This window comes from Cupressus sempervirens, chromosome 10, assembly GCF_028749045.1.
Source record: "Cupressus sempervirens isolate cs-2001-9-10 chromosome 10, ASM2874904v1, whole genome shotgun sequence".
NCBI lineage: Eukaryota > Viridiplantae > Streptophyta > Pinopsida > Cupressales > Cupressaceae > Cupressus > Cupressus sempervirens.
The window spans coordinates 883,044,864-883,071,713 of record NC_143127.1 but is presented as its reverse complement, the minus strand read 5'-3'; the positions used below and the strand labels follow the sequence as shown (position 1 = coordinate 883,071,713).

The following is a 26,850-nucleotide window of genomic DNA, read 5'->3' as shown; positions in this document are numbered from 1 at the left end:
AGTAGATTCAAACCCAAGACCTCCCAAATAAGAGGCTCACAATTTACCGTTGTGTTGTAGGTTCTTGCCTGGATTTGGATACCATTAATATACTGTGGTAGTTGCATTTCATTATGGGTTGATAGTGCCCTTGATACTTGGTGAATGACTTTTTCTTTTCTTTTTTCATTCTAGGTCAATAGTGCCCTTAATACTTGATGCATGTTTTGTATATACCCAATTTATTTTGATTTTAATATAAATCTAAATCTGACTATAACACCTTATGGAGAAATCCATAATTATATTGAGATACATTCTATAACGATTACCAATTTATTTTTTAAAAATAAATATGACACATCTAAGAACTAAAAACATAAGATGAACTCATCGGAAGAAAAAAGGTTGTTTATATTTGTGTGTGTGTGTGTGGGGGGGGGGGGGGGGGGGGGGGGTGGTGGAGGGAAGGTGCCATTGCTTCTTAGTAAAACAAGTTTTGAAAGAATCTTCATAATTTACATTAATGTTAGGTAACTTATGATAAGAATATTTACATTAATATTAGATAACTTGTAATGAAAAGATTTACATTAATATATGATTAAAAATTATATTTATATAATATCATTTAATATGATAGACTCAATTAAATAAACAACACAATCTTCACCATAATTCTATCTCCACCTTCAAAAATCTTATATATATATATATATATATATTCTATTTTAAGTTATAAATTATCTCCATAACAAAACTAGAAAATTACTGACGAGTCTTCAACAAGGAAAAGGTATCTACTAATGACTTTGTTGTTAATGCTATTGATGAACCTTCTACACACTCTTTTAGCTAGAAAAGAAAAGAGCCTCTCCTTACTGGTGGACAAGGACACTACCATCCCCCCCGGCCCTAATTACACCCTGCAATCCTTGACCCTAAGCCCCACCCCCAACACCCCTAATAGGTTGTTGTTCTGGAGGAGCTAAAGGCTAACACCAACACCCCTAAAATTGGTGGCATGGTGGGTAACATCAAACACCAACTGTTGGCCCTGGAGATTGTTGTGAAAGAGTTGAAGAAGGATGTCAAAGGTATCAATAGGTGTACGCATGAATCTAACAAATTTTCCATCAAGGTGATGCATGCTTTCTCAGTCACCGTCTATATGATGTAGGAAAGGATCACGAGTTTGAAGCCAAAAGATGAAGATGATTACAAAGATCTCTTCCAATTTCTCAAGGAGGAATGTATCTCGACGCTCCTACTGAAGAGACTGGGAGGGAATGCTAAAATCTAGTGGTTTATGGGGTTTTCAATTTTTAGCTATACGGTTTGTGGCAACCTTAGGGGCTTTGCTAGTTTGTTAAACAAAATTGTTAGTATTATTGGCCTTGTGTGGCTCATCATTTACCTTAACTTTCAATTTATTCATGTTCATACTATTACCTCTAATTTTGGTATGAAATACTCCAATTCATTTTATATTTTTGATAGAGGCAAGAAGTGGTTGCTCTATTATGCTATAAATGTGCTAGATGATGTTAATGTACTTTTAATGCTCTAGTTCTTATTGTACCATGGACCAACACCCTCTTACTACTTTTCTTTTCAAAAACAAAAATAAAAAAGCAATAATAAAAATCTATATCATCATCTCATTTAAAAATAAATAAATAAACAAACAAACAAAACTTTCAAATGGTCAACTTTTACTTCTCTTCTCACCTCATCAATTTAGATTTCACTTGAAACCATTTTAACTAAATTTATATGAATACTCTTCTTATTATTAGTTAGCCGATAGACTTTTACATTGGGGCAAAGCTTGCTGGGAAAATTTCATGTTGTTACTAGACCTACCCTGTGATGAATGTCTCAGGCAAACATAAAAGTTTGACAAATTATTTTCTGACCCCTCCAAAGCGGTTGATCCCCAAAGTTATAACATGCATAAAGATGAAAAACATATAGCTAGTTAAGACACACCATTTATTTGAAATGGACATTGCAATGAATAATAAAATGAAAATAAATATAATATATATTTAAACAGATAAAATCATGAATTTGTGAACAATTAGGGTGTGGAATTATAAGATTACAACGAATCAACCCCATTTGAATGCACTAAAAAATTATCGAACTATGTTGTGGGGGTGGTAAATAAATAGAAATTATTTTTCTAGACTGGAAAATACATACTCATTAATTTCATAAACACAAACAAGACAAAATTCTAAAATCAAGCTTAAAACTACTAAATACATAACATGATAGATCCAAACAAGCCACTCCCAAAATCATTTCAGGTAAAACTATTTTTTAATAAACAAAATTTACAGAGCATTTTCTCCATCTTTTCTTTAACCTGGACAAATTCTGCAAACTTGGGAATATTCACAGGAAATACTTCCCCTGCTATTGTTGAAAGCGAAGTGTATTAATTTTTTATTATCACTAATGACTATGAAAGTGGAAATAAACTCTTCAATAATCTAACTTTTTCATTTCACTCAAATCAATTCAATCCTATCAATTCAAATTGTGAGTAATCAATTAATATAACAAATGAGAGGCAAACTAAAATTTTTGTTAGATGTTTATAAATAAACTAATAACTATTATTTTATTTATAAGACATAGAAATATAATAATTAAGTAATGTTAACTCAAATTATCATAAATATTATTATATGAGTTGATGCGCACTGCATGTTAACTCAAATCATAGTGTAACATTTAACAATTAGTTAATTGATTTTTCAAATAATTATGTGATTAGGGTTAACTTATATTTTTATTTTATTGAATCAATTTTATAACATTTAAACAAATAAATAAGCATCACAATTCAAAAAAGAGATGCTCAAACACTCACACAATCAATAACACAAGATCAAACACAATATTCCAAGCATAACTAGAAGGACAATGTAGCCAAACACAACAAAATAAAAGGGTAGGTATTACACATCTTTATTATTAAACATGATTTATTTATACGATTTGATTCTTAATCCATGATCAAACCTCTGTCATAATCAACTTCCCCATTCATAACAATAGTTTTTTTAAATTTTTTTTATGTCACATTAGTTGTCCTTTTAAAGAACCGAGGCTTGAAAAGAAAGGAGAATGCAGGTAGAACATAGAATGTGTGATTTAGAGTTAATATTATATACGAAAGTGACCTCCGTTTTTGTTAGAAATGTTAGTTGGATGAACATGACAATCAATTCCTTCAAAATATTCCACCAAAAAAAATTATATTCAAATGTAATGACCTCTTACACAATTAAGAACCTCGAACCATTTTAAGGACTACACAATTATTTCCTTAACTTTTGAATCCAACTTCATTGATTATTATGTTTGACAAACTCAAGAAAGGGAATCCATATTTATTGAAAACCTAATTACTAGAGAAACATCTAAAAAATACTATATTAAGACCATTTAATTTTTTTTACTAGGATTGAACTTTATCCAAAATGTCTCCAATTGTGATAGTATAAAACATAAATTTAATTTCTTTTAAAGATATGTTTTCATATTCATCAAAGATTTAACAAAATACTCTCATAATTTTATCCATTTAAATTAATCTTTACTTAATATTGTATAAAACATGTTCCTATAACTAATTATTTTTCAAATATATTTAACTTATATATAATTAAGCCGAGACTATAATTATAATTAAAATTAAAATAATAAAAATTAAAATAGACTATAATTATAATTAAAATAATAAAAATTGCAGAGAGGAAATGAGGCAGATCAAGAGTCTCGAATCATTTCCTTACGTCTCTTAGGCTCACATAAATATGCGATGATGAAAATTATGGAATTACGCAAATAGATATATATAAAAAATATATATATAAGCTAGTATCTTAATGCAACCGCTAGTTTTTATTAATTTTAAATGAATCCGTGATCAACAATAGAATCAACTGAAACCCATATTTTAAACAACTACAGCCTTCAATCAGATTAGGGAGGATGCATACGATTACATTCATTCACTAATTCAACTACTAACCTTGAACCATCCTGCATTACTTGATGAAATACGGAATATGGACCTCCAATGTCGAGCTTAGATTAAGCTGAATGCCGCCGAATTGGAATATGCAGAAGTGGAGACGAAATCGACTAGTTAATTACGACCATCCATGTGTCCTATTTCTGCAGAAAATGTATAAAGGTGTTTCCCAAAGCCATGCTCGTCTCAAATGCCATGTGACGCACCCACCAAAGCCTTTGAATATTACCCAGAGGGTTGGAATTACAACACACACGCTCATCATCCCCAACCTTTTGATGTGGCCAGGTGTGACTTCTAATGTTATACCCTGCACCCGTCGCTGTTTAACTGACTGGTACGCATCCTCCCTTTAAGCTCGGAGGCACCGTTATCAATCCTCATGAATTTTAGATTCTCTCTCAGAATCCTCTATACCCACACTAATACGCAGCACAAAACAGGCCATAGATGAATGAATGAGCCAACAAACAATATATATGCCATAATTTTCAGACACAACAAAGTTGTAATCTTTTTGCATGGATTAGCCCATTTCACGCCATTGCTATCCATTAATATACACTTGGAGGTTATAATATGGGATGCTTATATTACAAAAACACCCACAAGTTCCTTTGGGTTGTTGCAATTGGCATACTTGAATTCACAGTTTATTTTGCTTTATCTCAATCTTTGCAGTGCACATATCCGCCAGATGTTGAGGAGTTTGTGCAGCTGACGGACAGATTTTGGGCTTATGACAGCGACTCCAATAAGTGGACGCAGTTGGAATTGCCCTTTGATTTATTGAGCTGCAATGATGGCAACTGCTTCAGAATTGGAACCATTGAAGACCTTAATCAGGATAATGAAAACAGTAGCCACCCACATGACTATAATCCAAATTCTAGGGAGGAAGAACAATTTGATCGAGGCTCCGAGGACGAGTCTAATTTATTGGCTGAAGAGGAATTGGGTCCACCTCTTGTTATTAGGAAGAGGTTGTCCCTCACAGTTATGTCAGAGACCTCTGTCTGGATTACGGGTGAAAGTGGATCAATATATGAAAGGTTTTGGAATGGGATGAACTGGGTGATTGCTCCTCATGAACTGCAACCCTCTGCGGGATATGCTACTTCGGTTTTTGCAGTCAATCATACATTTACCGCTTTGTCTGAAGCTGGATATTTGTACCAGGTGAATAATTAGATGTGACCGAGGCTCTTTTTCCATGACTTTAATCCATTCAATCTTATATACATAAACGCTGCTGGCGTGGGTTACGCTACCAAGCTGATAGAATTTGACCCAGGTGCAGATAAAATAAGATTTTCCCATTTCTGAAACGCATTCATTATAGCTTTGGTAAACGTTTTGTTGATTAAATGTCCTCCCAATTTGTTGCGCAGACTAATATTTCTTAGACAATCACAAACAGAGAGTGCATACGTTTGATTGTGTATGTGTGGAAATGTTTAAAACCACACTGAAAAAATAAAAGAGGAGTGGACACCTTGGTGAAATATCCGCTTCGGCCTTTTCGTTACGGATCCATGTCCTGTACTAGCGTACTAATTCCATCCTGTTCTAGAATAACTTGTGAATTTTCATCTTGCAGTACTTATTTTTTCTGGATCCAAACATTAGAGAACATAGCAAAGGGTATGCTTGTTGCTGATCAGTTAGCCCTTTTGATGTTCAAAGGAGATTTTACATTCTTAAACATGGGATGGTCCGTGACCTAAACTGCTAAATTCATATTCGATAACCTTGGAGAGATTGGATAGGCATGTGTCTAGACAATCTTCTATTGCGTTACAAATTGTTTTCAGATAGCGAGCCAAGACCTTTTAATTGAGAGAGAGCTCCAATTTGATCATGGGGCTTTAATATTCCTCGATTAGAAAAATACTTACGTCTCTGCATCTTTGATTATTTCTCCGGGCTTCTTCAAATAGGATTACGTGGTTTAATATAACATTTTTGCCTCTTCTTTATGTTGCGAAAGTTTTGCAAGGTAAGCGTTGCTTAATCTCCCGCCTTTGTATCTGCAATCACTCATTATTAATTCTTCCTCAGTTACAATCATTCATATTTTGGCATACATAATGCTCTTTTGGGTATTTGCTGAAAGCAGACATATATAATATAATCCCTATAAATGAACATTTTTAACTAACAGACCTGAACACTGGGAAACATAGTTCAGTTCTCACATAAGTTCATTCAGATCTTGATAATCAGTTGCAATGATGCTAAATCCCAGTAAATTCAGCTCAAATTTGGAGTCTAACTGTATTAATTGGCTTTGGTGGCCAGAGATGCCACAAGATCAAATGTAAGAACAAAGGCAGCTTGATGTCCTTTACTTTATGCAGGGACAACACTTAGCAGTTGTTTTTTATTTTCCCTTTTGGAAGGTTGCTATAAGTTCTCTGAATTGATAGTAGTGGAATAGTTCTTAGATATTTAAGTTTTCTTCTCTATTGCATAAGCTGCTGTATCGTCTTTAGGTGGGTGTAATGGGCAGAGATTCATAGGCTTTCCTATCTGAGGGTTCTGTTATTTTTTGTTCTTGTTTAAATGTGTTGACTAAATCAGGCATTTCGTATAATCTTCCTACTCGTTACTTATTTATCAAGAAATATGGTTATGTATATACCATTCCAATCTGTACTGTTTTTAATCCAACTTTGCAGCTAACAATGGATGCCAACACACAACCTTTGTGGGTGGAATGTGGGCCGTCATTCCAATCAATGGCAAATATAGACACGTCAGATGAAGATTCAAGCATGAACATTCCTTTGCGATCAGGGTTTCCATCAGTAGATGGAAAGTAAGATTCTTCTGTTTTCCATGCAAATAATTTGCTAGTGAAGGAATGGTTGGAAATTGTGAAACAATGTTATAATAGGATGAAATGTGAAAATAATATCTGGGAAAGCTTGTAAAAATCTTTGGAATGATAATATTAAATAAAAATAGGTTACAGTCTATAAAATCCTACTGCAAATTTGATGGATTTGTGACATATTTTTTTAACTATGGGCATCTTTTTGTTTTCTTTTCAGGTCAATGTATTTTTCTACAGCAGAGGGATCACTTTTGGAGCTCTCCGAATTGCAGCCTGTTAGGTAAGATATTTTATATAAGAGCTACAATAGCTGCATCTCTTACTTTTTCATTTTTTCATCTTTTCTGATATTTTCATTGTATAAATTTCTATACGGATACATCTTTTAGTATAAGGTAACATTTTGTTTCTGTCAGAATGATTCTTTACTTTAGGAAGAGGATTAAAAATGAATAATTTGTAGGCACTTTATTTAGCTTAAAGTTACATGTTCAAGGTCTAGAAAATTTTCACTGAGGGTGATTATTCCTTTCTCCCAAGGCTATGCATCCTCATACGTTAGCCAAGGCAGAAAGGTTGCATAAGCTGATGTCCTCTGCAAAGCCCTCTGCTTAAATATCTGAGAAGTGAAAGCAGCTTTTGCACCACCTTGCAAATAGTCAACATCCTTTCTAAAGTCTCCATTATAGGTGTAACATCATGAGCTAAATTGACCTGAAAAGAAGACGAATTACCCTAAAAGTAAGTCTTCGTCTCCTCCAAAGGAAATAAATTGGAACAAAGTCACATAGATTGTGGTATTTCTTTCCCACAATCCTTCATCTTTGAAGTATCTCCATGTATAGCCTGTTAGAAATAGGGGATACTAGGGGAGGGCAGGAGGTTTTGTGAATCAAACAATTTTCTGCCCAACTATGGTTATCAATTGCAGACCTTCAACTTGCATAAATGAGTAAATTAAACAGTAATACCATGTATAACATAAGAAAACTCATAACACCATATTTTCTTAACTAGGGAAACCCTGCCCAAAGAAAAACTTTGACGGGGATGGTACCCACAAAATGATCCACTAATCAAAAGTATTTTGTAAAAGATGTTGACCCTGTTAGGAGACTATTGCATGCATATAGTGTATTTGTCCTTGTTAGAAGCCTTAACCCTATTAGAAGTTATGTTTACAATACAAAGATGGAGCTCACTGCTCATACAAACTTATACAACTTTACAAGAAGTAAAGATCAATACAAAAACCTTGACTATGCTGATATCTTCAATATCTGATTAGTCCTTGTAGTTACTGCCTCAAAAACATTCATAACACTGACCTGCTCTTCTATAACCATCAAATTCACATCTATACAATACCATCAAAATGCTCTCATAACAATTATATTATTACGATACAATTGCATGCTTTGCTAATCAAAAGCTTCTTTCCTTTATACCAAAATCTTTAAACTATCAGCCTTGATCTTCTTCACACGTTTCCTAAACTCAAAATTAAGATCTACCATGTGAGGGTTACCATCTAGGATATCATCCCTACCTTGTCAAGTTTTTGATTTGACAAGTCAAATCAACTCCTCGACCAATTTGCCAATATTATGTCGACTGCTCTGTTCCTGCGATGTAAAACTGCCCTCACCAAAACTAACCAAAACATATGCAAAACTCAACATAATGTTTAGTGGCCTCAAACATAGCTTCTATGATGTCCAATCTAACTTCCTCTAAGCTTGCAAACTTATATCTGCTCTCTATAATCCTCGCCGAACAACATAGTCTGCCTGTGCATTGTATTCCTGTCTGATACTTAAACGGTTTTCTAAATTACCTTATACTGAACTTATCTCTTAACATCAGTGACCTTAGTATGTCATCATGTTTCCATTAATGGCAATACTTATCAACTTGCATTAGCCAAATTGCCAAGAGTCTCCCCCTTTGATATTGATGGCAACATAGGGAGAACTTGGCTAAGTGATATACTTCAAAATCTCAAAACTCCAAAATTGTGGCTAAAACAAAATTTCAACATGTGGATCATCTTACTTATACCATCTATCCGAACTTTATACATTCTGTACATATGCTCCCCCTTAGAATATAATCTATACATACTTGCATATATCTACTAGTCTCCCTTTGTATAACTTGTCCTTTACAAAAACTTTCACCGACTATTACTCCCCCTTTGACATCAATGACAAAGGTGAGTCAAAACTCTTTATACAAATAAAAAATTTGATTCCCAAAACTGCACCTCAATGTAAAAGCCTGACAATCTGAAAAGTTTCTCTTGAAGGTCTGAAACTCTGTGTCCCATGTAGCTTTTACTTGCTCTTTTACATGAATTAAGGCACAAATTCCATAAGCTGCAACTTTTGCTCCATTAAGTTCCTAGGTACAAAGTTAACATAAGATCTTTTGGCACTAATCAATGTTTCCAACTGTTTTTGTAATAAGTCAATTCTGGATGTTAAATGATCTCTGAATAGATTGAATCTCCAATAATTCTTTCCTTGTCATGCTTCAGAATTTGCAATCCATCATAAGCTTGACTAACTTTCTTGTCCAAATCAATAACACTTAAGTTACTGCCTTTCAAATCCTCTACCAATCTCAATAATTCCTCTTCTCTTTCCCCGATGGCTTCACTCACATCTGATATATGCTTGTGCGCTCTTGCACACTCAATGTATAACTTCTTACCATCTGCTATGCATTTTCTGATATCTTTTATACATGTATCTATAACTGATAAGTCATTCTTGATGTTCTCACATACCTGATTAAAAAGTTTTGCCTCATGCTGTGCTTAAACATTCATTCTTACTGATTCTTCAAGTGTGGTATAATGAGCATCAAACTCATCAATTACTTTCTCTAATTTCTTCTCCCTGTCTTGGTCTGCAAAGTGTACTGAAAAAGGTAATGTCTTTTGAAGTCTGTCCAATGCTAGTTCTAATACCTTCTGAGTGTTTGCTGACTTCTTCTCTGACTTCTCAATTGCCTTATTAAATGCAAAAGCTGACAATTGCATAAAAAATTCCTCATCCATGTCCTCTGTCATCAATTTTGTTATGTCTCCTCCAATGCTAGGACTGGCTAGTAATGTTTGAAATGTGGGGGCTGGAATACTAGCAATATCTTTACCTTTATCCACTGATTTAGTTGGTGTCTGCATAAGAGATGTGGTCAAAATATTCTGGACTGCTTCCTCTGATCTCTGTTCTACCTCTGACCTCTGCACTTCTTCTGATCTCTTATCTGTGAAGTCATTTTTCTCTGTTTCTGGTCTCTATTATGATGAAACTTTCTCTATGGAGTCAGATCCTGTGGGTAATGAAGATCCTTCTTCATTTGCCACAGCTGGTATAGTGTCCTCTACCTTATTCTTATCTCACTGAATGGTTTGATCCCACTGATCAACTTTTTCCCGCTCAACTGTAGACTCTGCATTATGAAGTTCTTCTTGTACATCAGTAACTTGATCTTGTACATCCAATCTCTGAACCTCTAATTGAATCTCTGTTTGTCCATCCTTTCCATCTTCATCTTTGGCATCCTTGTCTTGTTGACTGGAATTAATAATATCATCTTTAATCTCTTCTGTCATTTGCACTGCTTCTTGCATAATGTTGCCAATTCATGCAAATTTCCAACATCAGTAATGGTTTAGTCTTGGAATGGGTCTTCTCCTGTTGTAGCTGCACCAAGATAGTTGGCACACCACCAATATAAACAGCTGGTTGTGCAACTGTGCTCACAAATTCCTCTGCTTCTTTATCATCTATTCTTACAATTTTAGGCTCATTTATAATACCTACTAATTTCTTCTTAGATTTCATGGCCATAGGATCATTAACGATTGTATGAGCTACATTCTCTGTTTCTTCTATGACACCGTTTGGTGCACCTGCTTTGATCGGCTCTTTTGTTTGTATGCTTAGTCCCATAAACCCTTGTGGTTTCTTGTTTGACATTAATATCATTATATTATCATCTTATCTTGAATCTTTTCATGTTGTCCCGCCATAATCTCAATAGTCCTCAATTTTTTTCTCAATAATGGCTTCATGTTCTCAAGAACATTATTCAAATCTTCATAGCTTACCAAATTACATAATTTGCTAACAGTAACTTCTCTTAATTTCTTGTCCTCCTCAATTGCTCTTAGCTTCCTTCCTTCTAATTTTCTGCAAGTGATCTGCTATGCTCTCTTTAAGCTCAACAACATTTCTCTTAAACTTTAAAAGATATTTTACTACTACATTTTCTAACTGTTTCTGATCATTGACATTATATCTCCACTAGAACTTTATCACCTGATCTAGGCTACCATCAAGATCAATTTTTTCTATAATCTTTATTATCTTAGGCTTCCATTCTTTCTTTTTGCAATTAAGTCTGATGGTTGCTCCTCAATTTGTTCTTCATTTCTTTGTTTTGCAGTCTCTTCTTCTTTCTTCTTTTCTTTTTCTGCTTCCTTATCCTTCTTGCTTATTTTTTGAAATGTATGTTTTAGCTTCTTAAAGACTGGCCCATGTGCTTTATCCGTTTGTCTAGCGACTCTTTTCTGCTCTTTAACGCCAGTTATTACTGCTTTTCCAACATCTTCCTTCTTTACTGCAGGTGAGGTCCTAGAAGATCTTCTAGAAGTGACAATTTGTGTGATTTCACTGTCTTCCTCAACCTTACTGTCATCATCCTTAGCTTCTTGTGCTGCCTCTTCTGCTATGTGTTCTTGTGATGCTTAGCTACTAGATGCTTCAAGTTTAACCTTTATTTCACTTATCCTTTTCTTTGTCTCTTGCCATTGTTCTTTTTTCATGCCTTGTTCATTTACCATTTTCTCTACCATTTTAGCTACTTTTCTTTTGCTAGCTCCACTGTATAATTGTTCTCTCACTGCACTTGATTTCTCTTCATATGTTCTCCATCTAGGGTATTCAGTTTCCCTCTTAGAATTTAACATTGCTTTAGCACATACTTCTAATATTTCTTCACTAACCTCATAGCCCATTGGGTGAATCAGTATACCACAAACAATTTTCTGCCCTACTATGGATATCAATTGCAAACCTTAAACTTGCATAAATGAGTAAACTGAAAATTAGTACCATGCACAACATAAGAAAACTCATAACATCATATTTTGTTAACTAGGGAAACCCTAGGCAAGGGAAAACCCCGATGGGGATGGTACCCACAAAATGATCCACTAACCAAAAGTATCTTGTAAAAGATGTTGACTCTGTTAGGAGTCTATTATATGCATATTGTGTATTTATCCTTGTTAGAAGCCTTAACCCTGTGAGGAGTTATATTTACAATACAAAGATGGAGCTCACTGCTCATACAATCTTATACAACTTTACAAGTAGTATAGATAAATACAAAAACCTTGACTATGCTGATATCTTCAATATCTGATTGTCCTTGTAGTTCCTTGCCTCAAAAACATTCATAACAGTGACCTGCTCTGCTATAACCATCAAATTTGCATCTATACAATAGCATCAAAGTGCTTACATAACAATTATATCATTACAATACAATTGCATACTTTGCTAATCAAAAGCTTCTTTTCTTTATACGAAAATCTTTATACTATCAACCTTGATCTTCTTCACACATTTCCAAAACTCAAAATTAGGATCTGCCATGTGAGGGCTAACATGTAGGATGTCGTCCCTACCTTGTAAAGTTCTTGATTGACAAGCCAAATCAACTCCTTGACCAATTTGCCAATACTATGCTGACTACTCTGTTCCTGTGATGTAAAATTGCCTTCAGCAAAACTAACCAAAACATATGCAAAACTCAACATAATGTTTAGCGGCCCTGAACATAGCTTCTATGATGTCCAATCTAACTTCCTCTAAGCTCGCAAGCTTATATCTGCTCTCTCTAAACCTTGCCGAACAAAATAGTCTGCCTGTGCATTGTATTCCTGTCTAAGACAATTTTCTAAGTTACCTTATGCTGAACTTGTCTATTAACATCAGTGACCTTTGTATGTCATAATGTTGCCATTAATGACAATACCTATCAGTTTACATTAGCCAAATTGCCAACAGAGCCCCTTTCCAATTGAAGAGAGCCACAAGAAAGTAATTATATTTATTATTGAACAAAGCCTTTAATTAATAGATTGAGTGACATAAATGGCTCTTCACTTTCCACTAAGAAATCAGGAAAGATAGATGGATCAAAAGAGGCGACAACGTCTCATTTTTCTTCACATATTCACCTTTTTATGTCCACTCAGATGTGGTATCAACATAATACATGCAACAATAAGTACATCGTGACTATCTAAAACCTATGCAAACAAGATTCACATTGTATTTACGTAACAAATCCTTTCAGATCATGCTTCCCATGTGGAGATGTATGTGGTCCACAAAAAATGGATATATGGTGAGTTTACCTACCTATCTTCATATTTGATGTGTTTTCTTTTTCATCAGCTATATCCATTGGCTTTGGAGTGGTGGAATAATATTCGTCTTGCACATTACTCTGTCCACTCACTTTGAAATGTCAAAGCATAATTATTGCTAAACAGTTCCTGTCCACCATGGAGAGCATTACATTAGAGATTTTACAGCTGAAACAAAATAACTACAATTCATGGTGAAAACATTCATTCTGTAACTATTGCCTAATTCAATCAGCTGTGGATTTTCCTGCTACAAATCTTGCCAAAGTGGGTTAATACACACTACAAACCATTGTCATGCCCAAAATAGAGCTACAATGGTTGCATGCAAAGTTAGAATAGAGTGAACATAATAGGAGAACTTTAACTAGTGTTACTAGGATAGGTGACTCTCCCCCTCCGAGACTCGTCTTGGAGACAAAGATGCATCTTAGAGACTTTTTGCATCTCTAGAGACCTCAAAGAAGGTTGGAGACTCCATGACAAAGTCTCCAGAAGACTCCTAGTCTCCAAATCCATAAAGTGAAGTCTCCTCGGTGTCTCCTGATTAAAAAGTAAATATAAAATAAAATATTAAATAAGTAAAGTATTTTGACCCTCATTTTAATGTTGTTTTTAATGCAAAACCAATGGTAATTTAAATGATTTATCATTTAAGTCGTATCATATTAGATACTAGATAGATTTTTGATTTTTGTTTACAGTTCTGTTGTCCTGCATTTTGTCACCACAAAATGTAGGTAACAGTTCGAAACTTTTTCAAACTAGTTTTAGATCTCTCTAAGTTGAATTTGATATTCAATTGCTGAATGTTGGTCGATCAATCAACTCCAATTCGTATATCAAATTGTTTTACTGAAGGCTTTCGTCAAGTCCTTTTCGTTTTTCTTTCTATCAAGCCTATGCTTGATTTTTAAGGCCTTCATCATCCTTTTCTTTGCTTTTGAGTGTGCGCTTGTTGGTTTTTAGTCCTTTAATTTTTCTCTAGTCATGGCTTTCGATTTCCTCTTTGATTTGATCTAACCTAGAGCGTAATCGGAGTTGTTAGTCAAGAGATATGGTCGTTTTAGTGCCCAAAAAGTGGACCTTTTTGATGCAACAACACGGATTACAAATATCATGTTATATTTTTAATTTGACATTCACTTTTTGAAAAATATAACTTAAATTCACTTTATGTGATGTTTTTAAGTTACTTTATCATTTAAATTTTCACTTAAAGTAACTATAGTGCACTTTATGCTATAATTTTAAGTTGAGTTACTTTTTGATTTTTCACTTAAGTGCCTATATTAACTATATAGTTCAGTTTAATTTTTAGCATTTAAATCGTAAATATTACCTTTTAAATGGTATTTACATGTTATATTATTAATATGATATGTAAATATAATTTATGTCCCACTTAAGTAATATTTTAATGAATTTAAATTGACATGTGCTTATTAAATCACTTAAAAGTTATCAAAAGTGGACATTTTATATGTTATAACATGTAAAATCCATCAGAAGTGGACTTTTTACATGCCATTGCATATAATTTTCAACTTAGAAAAGTAAGTCCATCAAAAGTGGACCTTTTTGAAGTCTTAGCATGTTAAAAAGTGGACCTTTTTGATGTCATTGCATATAACTCACTTGAAATGTGCATTGACATCAAAATGGTGAGTTTTATAACTTAAATGTGTTATTGCATCTAAAATGTGAGCTTTCACTTAAAATATGCAATCACCCCAAACAGGTGAGTTTTTAAAACCAAATGCATATTTTAAAACATGCCATGCCTCCCAAAAGGTGCGTTTTGCACTATGGAGGGATTTTTAAACATGTAATGGACACCAAAAGGTGCGATTTTCACCTTATGCATATTTTAAAACATACTATGGACACTAAAAGGTGCGTTTTGCACTAAAAGTTCATGTTCTTGCCCTCATGAAACCTGTGTTTCGAAGAACACATGCAAAGAGCCTCCAAGAACCTGATTTTGAAGATTGTGGGAGATTTACTTCATGGTTTTTCACGAAATCTTCTCTACTAGGGTCGTTTTTGCTTAGCCATGGATTTTTCAACATTGAAAATGGATTTATCTTGCTAAAAAACATTATTTCAAGTTCCTTCCAAGGGCACATTTTTGGAAAAATCTTCAAAAAACACCATTTTTGGCTCACGTTTTGGCCTAAAGAGAATCAATTTGACATTTTAAGTGTTTTCCATTGCATTGTGATATACATATTCAACTTTGGAAGCCAAAACGTTTTGATCTCACACTTTGAGAAACATATTTTTGGCTAAAAACGTCCCATGGCATGTGCAACAAAAAACGTTGGATTTTAGAGCAATGATAGGGCACGTTTTTGGCATCTACCACTAAAAATGCCTCATTTGCTGCCTTCTCCATATTGAATTTGCAAAGTTTGAAAGAGTCCAAGTGTTTTTGAAGAAATTTTCAATTTTGGAGCATATTTTTTCATCATTTTTGGCATCTAATTGTTGATGTATAGCAGCAGTTGAAGTAATGCTGTATACTGAAATCTGTTGATATATATGACCAGTGGAATATATATATATATATACACACACTTGTGTGTTCAAAACAAATCATAAAACAAACTTAATGTGCATTGGGCTTTTGTCCTGAAGGTTATTGGGGCTTTACATCTGCCACAAATCACGACTTGTCATGTACACTGCCTATATGCATTGGTTAATAATCGGTTATGTTTAGTAGTTGTTAAGTCATGCCTACGTAGAGGCATGAGGTCATGTAGAGTCATGTCTCTACGGAGACGTGACTCTTTGCACTTATATATGTGGCAAGCAAATTGTTGAGAATAACATCAATCCATGGCATACAAGTCCCAGCGATCTGCTTTATATTCTCTTCAAGTTAAATACATTTAGTTTTGGTGATCCTTTATTGAAGCAATAAATAGAAGATCAATATACATTGACTACCATTCAAAAAAAAAGATCTGCATCTCTGTTTCTATAGTCTATGATTACAAGTAAGAATATCTATTATTGTTCAATTCTGATATAATAGTTTTTATCTATCAGAGATCCTTAATTTTAACATGGTATCAGAGCCATTCTGATAAGAAACTTTATTATTCAAAATTAAATCTAAAATCTCAGAATTTTAAATTTTGTTTATCCTCAAAATCAAAATGGTTAATCACGTAAGATTAGAGGATACACTTGAGGGAGCATCAAACTTTTCATTATGGAAAATTCGAGTCATGATAATATTAAGGGAAATGGAATTAGAAGAATACATAGAATCAAATAAATCCATATCTAGAAATGATCCAGATAAAACAACATGGAAAAGATAAAACAACAAAGCTATGAAGATTATTATAGACTCTGTGAAAGATCACATCCTTCCTTCTATATCTAGTCTTAAGACTGCATTTGAGATGTTCTCTACTATTAAAGACATGTTTGAAATCAACAATACTAGTAGACTGTTAACTCTAAAACAAGATCTACTGTACATAAAGATGAATAATGGGGAATAAATTACGTCCTATTTTCTAAGAATTTCTGAATTAAAAGATCAACTTGCAACAATTGAAAATTGAGTTGATGATAAAGAACTTATCATGATAGCATTAAGAGGACTTCCTCTATCTTGGGAAACATATATTCTAGGTCTAAGCTCTTGACCTAAGTTTCTTAAATTTGAATTTTTAAAAAATGAATGTACACAGGAAGAATCAAGACTAGTCTCAAGAGGACTAAGTATAAATCAAGAGGGAGACATTCAAGCTCTTCATGCAAATTTTAACAAGAAAAGAAAATTCAAACATAATAAGAAGGAATTTGACAAACCATATAAGAAACGAGATTGGTCTAAAGTAAAATGTTTCAAATGTGACAAAATTGGTCACTTACACAACTTCTACCCTGAATGAAAGAGAATTCAAGCAACCCTAGCAGAAATCAAAGAAGAGAAAGTAGAGAAAGAAGAAAAACAAAACTATGTATTTTATTTATCTCTTTCAAGTGAATTAAACTCAAACAAAAACACTTGGATTATAGATAATGGAGCATCTCAACATATAACAGGTTTTAGAGACAAATTTAATATTTTTTCAGAATACTCCTTAGAAGAAGTCACCCATTGGAGATAATTCTACTCATCCGATCAAAGGTATTGGCTCATGCTCAATTCATCTAAATTCAGGAATTACTCTCCAACTAAAAAATATTTTATATGTACCTGCTATAAAAAGGAATTTGGTCTCTATCTCTAGTCTTGCTGATCAAGGATTCATAGTCACCTTTCAAGAGGACAAAGTTCTATCTTGGCCAAAGAACTCTAATATCAAGAAAGCTATTTCTATTGGATACGGAGACGAAAGTCTATATAAACTTTGTAATAATCGAAATTTAGCCCTAATTCATGAAACATCAAATTCTACTGACATTTGGCATAGGAGGCTAGGTCATCTTCACTATCGTGCATTATCATCTATAGGAAAAATTGTAAAAGGATTACCTAGTCTCAAAACTGATCACTTAAGTATCTACAAAGGATGTGCCCTAGGCAAAAATATTAAGCAATCATTTCCTAAAAGTGTTCACAAATCAAAATCTATTCTTGAACTTATCCACACTGACCTTTGTGGTCCTATGTTTGTACCTTCTTTAAATGGGTGTCTCTTCTATGTAATTTTTATTGATGACTATTATAGAAGAACTTGGATATACTTCCTAAAATAGAAGGAATCAGTTGTAGTATTATCAAAATTCAAGGAATTCAAAACTCTAGTTGAAAACCAGATAGGAAAGAAAATAAAAATACTAAGATCAGACAATGGAGGTGAATACATATCTGAAATTTTTAAAAACTTTTGCATTGCTATTGGGGTTAAGAGGGAGTTTTCCGTACCATATAATCCTCAACAAAATGGAGTTGCAGAATGTAAAAATAGATCAATTATTGAATCAGTCAAAGCAACGATGCACGATTAAAACTTTCATACTTCTTTCTGGGCTGAAGCATCGAACATTGTAGTTTACATTCAAAACAGATGTCCACACTCAATATTAGAGAACACCACTCTTGAAGAAGTATTTACGGGTATTAAACCAGATTTAAGTCATCTGAGGATATTTTGGTGTCTTGTTTATATTCACATTTCTAAAGAGAAAATAACAAAACTAGAACCATCTGGAAAGAAGGTGATACTCATTGGATATAGTGAAACAACCAAAGGCTACAAAGTTTTTATTCTGGGTCAAAGAACAATTGAAATTAGTAGAAATGTGAAATTTGAAGATGTCACATTCAATCTTTCTAAAAATAGTGATGAATCACCTACAGAACCTGTCTCTGAATAGATAAAAATTGCACAACAAAAATTAAGAGGGAGAGTGATATTGAACCCTTGTCTACCACTAAATCCTGAGGATTCTGAAAATGTTAACAATAAAAAGAGACCACTTTGGGCTAGAAAAATGATAGAAGAGAATAATGTTGAACTTAATGAAGTAATTTGAGAAAGTAAAAGAACAAGAAACCAGTCATGTTATGTTGCATTATTAACTGAACTTATAAAAATAGAACCTTCAAATGTTGAAGAAGCCTTATCAAGCCAACCTTGGAAAGAAGCAATGATTGAAGAATATAATTCTATATTAAAAAATGATGTCTAGGATATTGTACCCAGACCTAAAAACAAATCAGTTGTTTCTTTTAAGTGGCTGTTCAAAATCAAGCATGCACTTGACGACAGCATTGAAAAGTACAAAGCTAGATTTGTAGCACGAGGTTTCTCTTAGAAAGAAGGTATTGATTATGAAGAAACATTTGCGCTAGTTGCTAGATACACTTTAGTTAGAACTATCTTGGCTATCGCAACATCCAAATGATGGAAAGTTCATCAATGGATGTTAAAACATCATTCTTAAATGGTAAAATTGAAGAGGAAGTTTATATTAAGCAACCAGAAGGATTCTACACTCATGACAAAAAATCTCATGTATGTAAGTTAAAGAAAGCATTGTATGGCCTCAAATAGGCTCCCAGAGCATCGTATGAAAGAATGGACAACTATCTAACGATGTTAGGATAATCTAAAAATGAAGCTGATCCTAACTATAGATGGTGATGATATGATTATTCTTGTATTATATGTTGATGATTTGTTGATAAAAGGTGAAGAACATCTTATAAAGAAATGCAAACAAGAACTAACAACAAAATTTGATATGAAAGATCTAGGCCTTCTTCACTACTTTCTAGGACTAGAAGTTTGGCAAAAGGATAACTACATTTTTCTAAATCAGGGAAAATATATTGTCAATATTTTGACAAAATTTGGAATGATGGAATGTAAACCAGCTATTACTCCTATGGAAGTCAATTTACACAAGTTGAAGGATGATATGATCAAATCTGAATGTACGGATCCTACTTACTATAGGCAGATTATTGGATCCTTAATGTATTTAGAGAAGGGAACATTCCTATGTATTTATCCTTTGGGGGGCATCTAAGGATACTTTGGTGAATAATGTAGAGTCTCATACTTTTCTTGGGATGATGAATGGCAAGAGGTTTTCTCATTTTTAAAATATCTACAAAAACAGTCCAAAAACTTGCTCAAAATCATTTATAGTATGATTAAAATGGAGATTTCAATAGTGCAAATGGGGATTGTACTGAGTCTAACAATGACGTATTAAATAATGGTATGTCCACTCAAGATAAGGGGAGTACATATTAAGATTCGTCTCTAATGCAAAACGTCATACTTTAGTGTATAAATTTCAGCATCATTTTAGTTGTAAATTATTCAACATTATATAGAGGATTTATTGCAATTTGTTTTACCATTTTATGCAATTAATATTTGTAGGTTATTTGAATAGCCATTTCCCCAAATTTTGTGAAAAAAAATTGCTGTCCCTAAATCCATTCCTTTATCCTAGAGACCTTGTGGAACATTGTGTTCTTCATTTTCCTAAAGCGTTCATGGTACTTGGTGATGGATTACTTCCTCCAACATATAACATAGAATGGTTACTCTTACAAAAAAAACTAAATGGTTAAAGATCCCAACAATTATATTTTACACGGTCTCTTCTTTCTCAACAGAAACAAAAAATAGAGGAACTTTCTCCTATTTAAGTTCCTTGGTTGTTTTTGTGCTTTTCTTCTACCTTGCTTTGGCTTCCAAGTGGCAAAACATTTGGAGTTCCACAGAATCTTCTTAACCATCTCTTCTCTTCACATCGATATAATATGGATGGATAGTTTGATGTATGATTCACCAACATGTATTTACTTATCTTTATCTTTTGTTTTAATATTTTATGCTCTTGAAATAGCAGGCTAAGACTGTAAATTGATGGTTCGTACAGCTCTGTCTGCCGTCTCTATCACATATTTATTTTACAAGTGTATGCATGCTCACATCATACCATGTCTTCTTTATTCCAAATAAATAGTAGTGCAACAAAAGAGTATATTTTTTTATTAGTAAGCTATGGAGTAAGACTCTCCCATAGCCTCCAATACACATAGGAACCCACTTTGTCAGATCATCTCACATGCACCTTTTCATTAAAGTGAGAACACTTAATATGAGGCATGGACATCCCAGAACTCGCACCTAATAGTTTCTCAGGGAATTGAACCCAGATCTTCGTCTCGGTATCATAGGAGTGCAACAAAAGAGTACTTTTTTTTATCAGTAAGCTGTGGGGTAAGATTCCCATAGCCTCCAATAAATAGAGGGACCCACTCTGTCAGATCATCTCACATGCACCTTTTCACTAAAGTGAGAGCACTTAATGTAAGGCATGGACATCCAAAACTTGCACTTGATAGTTTCATGGGGAATTGAATCCAGATCTTCATCTCGGTATCATAGTAGTGCAACAAAAGAGTATGTTTTTTTTATCGGTAAGCTGTGGGGTAAGACTCCCATAGCCTCCAATACATAGAGGGACCCACTCTGGCAGATTATCTCATGTGCACCTTTTCACTAAAGTGAGAGCACTTAATGTAAGGCATGGACATCCCAGACTCACACTTGATAGTTTTGGGGAATTGAACCTAGATCTTTATCTTGGTATCATAGTAGTGCAACAAAAGAGTACGTTTTTTATTAGTAAACTGTGGGGTAAGACTCCCATAGCCTCCAATACACAGAGGGACCCACTTTGTCGAATCATCTCACGTGCACCTTTTCACTAAAGTGAGAGCACTTAATGTAAGTCACGAACATCCCATAACTCGCACATGATAGTTTCTTGGGGAATTGAACCCAAATCTTCATCTCAGTATCCCTCTTTTCACCATTCTGTCACATGCACAAGACTGCAACAAATCAGCATGTTGCTTCTTTCATATATGTGATATTGAAATCAATTTCTATTTTATTTTATGAGCAGTCACTATGCTTATTAATCATAGTAACATGTGGACGTGTCTCCCTTGTTTTTGTACCACGTCGTAGATACAGGGACGCACCCGGGACTTGGGGACTCGGTTTCCCCATCGCCAGTTGTGCCACCAGAGTCCACCACCTCCACCAAGGATGGAGGGACATCCCGGTGTTGACTATTTGCTGATTCGACTATTTATGTTAAATGTTTGATGATCCAATACAATACAATGCTCAAGTATTTACTCTTTTACATCTTTATATCTTATATTGCAATATATTTTTTCATAACTAGCATTTTAAGTACCATATGTATAGTATATACAACCCCTCCTGTCCCCTGAAGCTATCCCCCTGCCGTTCCCCCGCCGTCCCCACCGTCCCCAAATTAAGGCCCCTCTCTCCCCCGTCTTGGAAACTTGTCCCCTCCTTCCGTCGCCCCCTTGTCCCCCAAGGCAGTGTAACTATGTTATTAATATATTATCAATTGAGCAAATTGTTCTCATTATTTTTCAGGTGCTTGAGATCATGAATCATTTATTTTGGATGGAATAACTAGTAATAAGCAAGCAAATAAATCAGCACGCAAATGAAAGTACGAGATAAACAAAAAGCTTACCTTGGAAAAACTCTATTTGGGAAAAATCCAAAAGAATTGAGCTATATATCCTCATCTCCACTATAATCTTGCTTGTTTTTGCAAGTTAATTGCTTGATTTAAAGTCTCAAATGCATTATAGCTTTGCTAGCATCTCTACCCTTCTCTCCATCCTGCCTTGATGTGGATTACTTGCTTGTTCAACATACTTGACTGCCTCTGTTTTCTGTTGTAGTCATCATCTACCTCAGTGACCCCTTTACTTCTCTCTTGGTAATGATTCAATGGCTTTCTGCTGCCTTTGAATTCACTTTCCCCCATTTTCCAGGAAATCTTGAGTTATATCTATGGACTCGCATGATAACCCAAACATTAAACAACTTGAAGAGTGTTTTCTTTCATTACTTTTCTTCCTGTTTGAAAATTGAAATGATAAAAAATCTAATGGACATCACGCATAACCACCATGTGGTATGCACAATTTCTGTGACAATGAAAAACGTCCACATGCACAACTGCCATTAACACAAATGAAACTGCCATGAAAAATAACCACCTCCCAGTTGTATCTTGATTCTCAAAGTCTTGTCAATGTACAATATTATTTGTGATTCTTGGTGGCAAAGATGTAGTACATTACCCCATTGATTATTTTGGTCTCTGCTTTATACTTGCATTGAATATCCATCTTTGCCATCATCAACTCTTCCTTAATGAGGTCAAAAACATGTTTCAAGCTTGTATTTAGTTTCCTGAACTGAGAAGTGCAGATAACCAATTTGATTGACTAATTTTAATGATTTTTACAATTCACATTTTGGATTAATGAGTCCTATGAATAGTGATGGTTTTTTACATTAATGTGGTTTTTAACAGGAGTCTTGCATTTTGGCTCACATTTCTTGGGAGCGCGATTTTTCTGTCCATTCCAAATACCAAATGCTGCAAAAGAAAAGGAAGAGAATGTCACAAATCACCTTAAGGTCAAGCCTGCAAAAGTTCTATGACTAACAAAGAAGAAAGCTTAATTTCCATTCCACATTTTCTCTGACCTACATAGGGATGCTAGAGTAATGTGTGATCAAACTGCACAATCTGCCTTATCCAAATTCACATAAACTTTACCCTCTTCCAGAATTGATCAAATGCAAAAAATGTTTTTATTTTTATAATCAATCACAGTGGAGCGATGTGGATCATATTAAAACCATTATGAGAGACATTTTGCTTGCTCTCTAAATATGTACTAGAAAAATTCTAAAAATAATTTTCAGTGTTCCTAGTCTACTTATAATTGATCTAAAAGAGTTCAATCTATCATTGATGTAAATGTCTTTGATCTATCTTTCGCTGATCAGAGAATATTTGAAGTCAGATGTCTCTTTCCATATGCTAATTATAGCAATATTAAGAGTACTAATTTTACAAAAGGGAACCAAATTTGATATATCATATCTCAAAGATGAGTTTCCAATAGGTCACTTTGATGTCGAAGTGTCATGCCCTGCCAAAGAGGCAACCGGATCACAGCTTTGATAGAAGTAATATCCCAGAAATTACAAGAAAATACTGCCTATATTGAATCATGATTGCAGACCTTAGAAGTAGAAGTTAGGCTGATTAAAACAAAAGTTGCTAGCGATTCATAGAGAAAGTGAGTTACAAATTAAAGAATTTTTTGAAGGACAGCAATTTCCTACAATGAAAGAAAATTTAATCAAAATTAAACTATTATAAGGGTTGTTACTCCTGCAAAGACAATCGTGTGATGAAGAGGTGTGACTCTTCCTCATTTGAAGATACAAGGAGAACAAATGCACTAGGGGAGGGATCAAATAAGGAAATCTGATTCTGAGTATAATTCAAGAAAGAGCAGCAATCTATATTATTTAGATTACTGATTGGTATGCTACATGATTGTATCAATTATTTATCTAATTATGAATCTGTGAGGAAGCTATAATTTACTTTTTTAGTTGACTGTAGGGAGATGCAGCAGTACTAGTTCCCTCTTCAAGCACCCCACCCCAAGTTGGTTTGCTTGATGGTCAAGGCTTCGAATGCATGTATACTTGCCCCATGGATAATTATCTTATACTAATAATAAGGCTGGAATCACCCATTTTTAATTTTGGATTGTGAATTTTGCATATCGATGTTAAACCATTCTCTCACTTAATTATTGGTGATATACAAGAAAAGGTCATAATTACTCACTTTCACAGCAATGTTAAGAAAGTATACATTATCTTATGGTACCACTGAGTGTATAAAACTGTTTACCAAAATTTCATCATCTATACAAAGCACATGTTAAACAAACTGATTTAGAAGCATCTGCTGTTATTCAACTCAGTTGCCAAATTAACATAAGCTTTGTCTCTAGAATATTCTTTTTCTTCCTGTGAAAATTCAATAAGAAGCAGCAGTATCTAAATTTTCTTACCATGATTTACTTAGACCTTATTGTTTTTGCATAATGATAATTTTTTGAATCACTCCACTGAATTTACTAATTTGTGTTATACTATCCTAAATAGACAACAAGATTCACCTTTTGACACTAAATCAAAATTTGAAGGACTCGATATATGCCTTATATAATAAAAAATTGTATACTTATTTTGTATCTTCCGTTGTTCAAATGTTGAAATATTTATATGGACATTGATTATCTTTTGTTTATGTCATATGAAATTTCTGACTTCGAGATTTTTATTAGGTGGATAAACCATGGTCATCCTCGTGGTGGGGATGTTGCAGCTATTGCTGATGCTGGGACTTTGAGACCAGAGGTAATATTTACTGTAAGGTATGGTAGGTTGCCTTATTCAAAACAGTTTACTGAACTATGTAGTTATGTTTTATAGGTAGTATATTGAAAATTTCATTTTTTTCTTGCTAAATATTGAAATGCAAAAAACTGGCAAACAAGGAATACAGAGGTCCCTTCACGAAAGACACAAACAATAGTAAACATGATAAGATAGCATTCTCACCATACATTGAAAACATATTAGATAACCTAGCTACAACACTTAGAAGAAATGAAATTAATATATTCTTTAGTTTTTGAACCTTTGAACAACCATAGAAAAAATTATTAGGATTCTGAAAGATCATCTTTCCCATAGAATGAGGACGGGTCTTCACTTATGCTCATTCAGAAGACCCCAAATGGGAGAAACAATTTAGTATCTCGAAACTGGAGTTGAGGAGTATGATGCAGATAGTAGGTTCAAAAGTCATCTTTGGCCAAACACAAGGACAAAAAACTAATCAATTTATTTAGATTGAAAACATAAAACTTCTAGCTTTGCAAAGTCAAACACAAAAATGAGATAAGTTGTGGAAATGGAGAAACAGCTTAACAATGTAAAATCGTAAATAGTGTAATGTCCCATTTTTAAAATTTTTTGGGAGGAATTAATTATACGGTTATCAATTAAAAAATATATATTACAAGGTAACGTTATAAATTAAATAAAAAAAGTTTCTAGAGGTTGCTGGAAGAAGCGGAGGAAAAATTAAAAAGGGAGGCCGACCTATCAAGGAAAAAAGAATAAATAGGCATTGAGGGCTCATTGCCTATCATCGAGACTTATTATTGATTTTTGCTTATGTGCGTTGTGGAGCCTAGGGTTTCTGCAAATAGTCACAATTGGCCATTGAGAACTAAAACTCTCAATTGGTACGCAATTTTGAGGGTGTGAGAGATCACCTGAATTATTGCAGCTGTGGGAAGGATATTTCAGTCCTTTCATTTGTGTGCTTAATTGCTGATTTGGAGTTTTAGTTGGAGTTGCACTTTCACCATATCATCTTCAGCAGTCAGTCTCCAGTATTTGATCAATCCAGGTTCTTCTTTTCAATCTGTAGTTGCAACAAGTTCTCAATTGTATACAGCCAGTTAGGGTTTCTCTGTAATGTGCTATGTCATAATGTTTTGGCGCTGAAATTTGCCATATCATTTGTAAAAACATTTGGTTTTCATTGAATGAATATTATTTCTTTTATTTCAGCAATATATTTTAGCAGTGTGTTAAATCTAGGGTTAGTTTAGTGGCCTATTGGTACGGGTCATTACAGTGGTATCAGAGCAGTTTCCTACCAGCCTGATAGGGTTACCCAGCCCCCATTTAATTTAGTTTACAAAGGAACCCGCATAACTAAGAATATGGCTGAGAGACATTCTCCAAGCCCATCCAGAAGTGTGCGAGATGATGAGACTTTACAGCAACAAGAGAGGCTTCTACAGTCAATAGAGGCAAGTACACAGGCAATGATGGTTATGGTGCAACATTTGATTGGGGAATATAGGAGAAATAATCATGATCAGGATGATAGAAGCATAGCAGGATCACAACATAGGACACGATCTGGAACAACTGATAGACCCACACGTCCTACATTTAGAGAAGAAACTCCAGCACGAACACCTGATGCTATGGTAACAAATATTGTAGATGAACTCCGACAAGTGAGGAATGAGTGGGATTCATTACCAGAATATGTACAGGATGGATG

At 34.0% G+C, this 26,850-nt stretch overlaps 1 protein-coding gene across 3 annotated transcripts in view; it reads left to right on the top strand.

Moving 5' to 3' along the window:
* The first annotated feature begins 4,287 nt into the window (after positions 1 to 4,287).
* Positions 4,288 to 26,850, top strand: part of LOC149536813 (uncharacterized) — a 57,466-nt gene continuing 34,903 nt past the window's right edge. Inside the window, exons 1-4 of one of the 3 annotated variants that reach the window (XM_089804654.1) lie at positions 4,288 to 5,212; positions 6,715 to 6,854; positions 7,090 to 7,152; positions 25,046 to 25,135. In XM_089804654.1, coding sequence (XP_089660780.1) covers positions 4,613 to 5,212; positions 6,715 to 6,854; positions 7,090 to 7,152; positions 25,046 to 25,135 — 893 coding nt within the window. In that variant the 5' untranslated portion in view covers positions 4,288 to 4,612. Of the gene's footprint in view, positions 5,213 to 5,310; positions 5,328 to 6,263; positions 6,354 to 6,714; positions 6,855 to 7,089; positions 7,153 to 25,045; positions 25,136 to 26,850 lie in introns of those variants that run through there. The other 2 variants (XM_089804655.1, XM_089804656.1) reach the window with 2 other exon arrangements.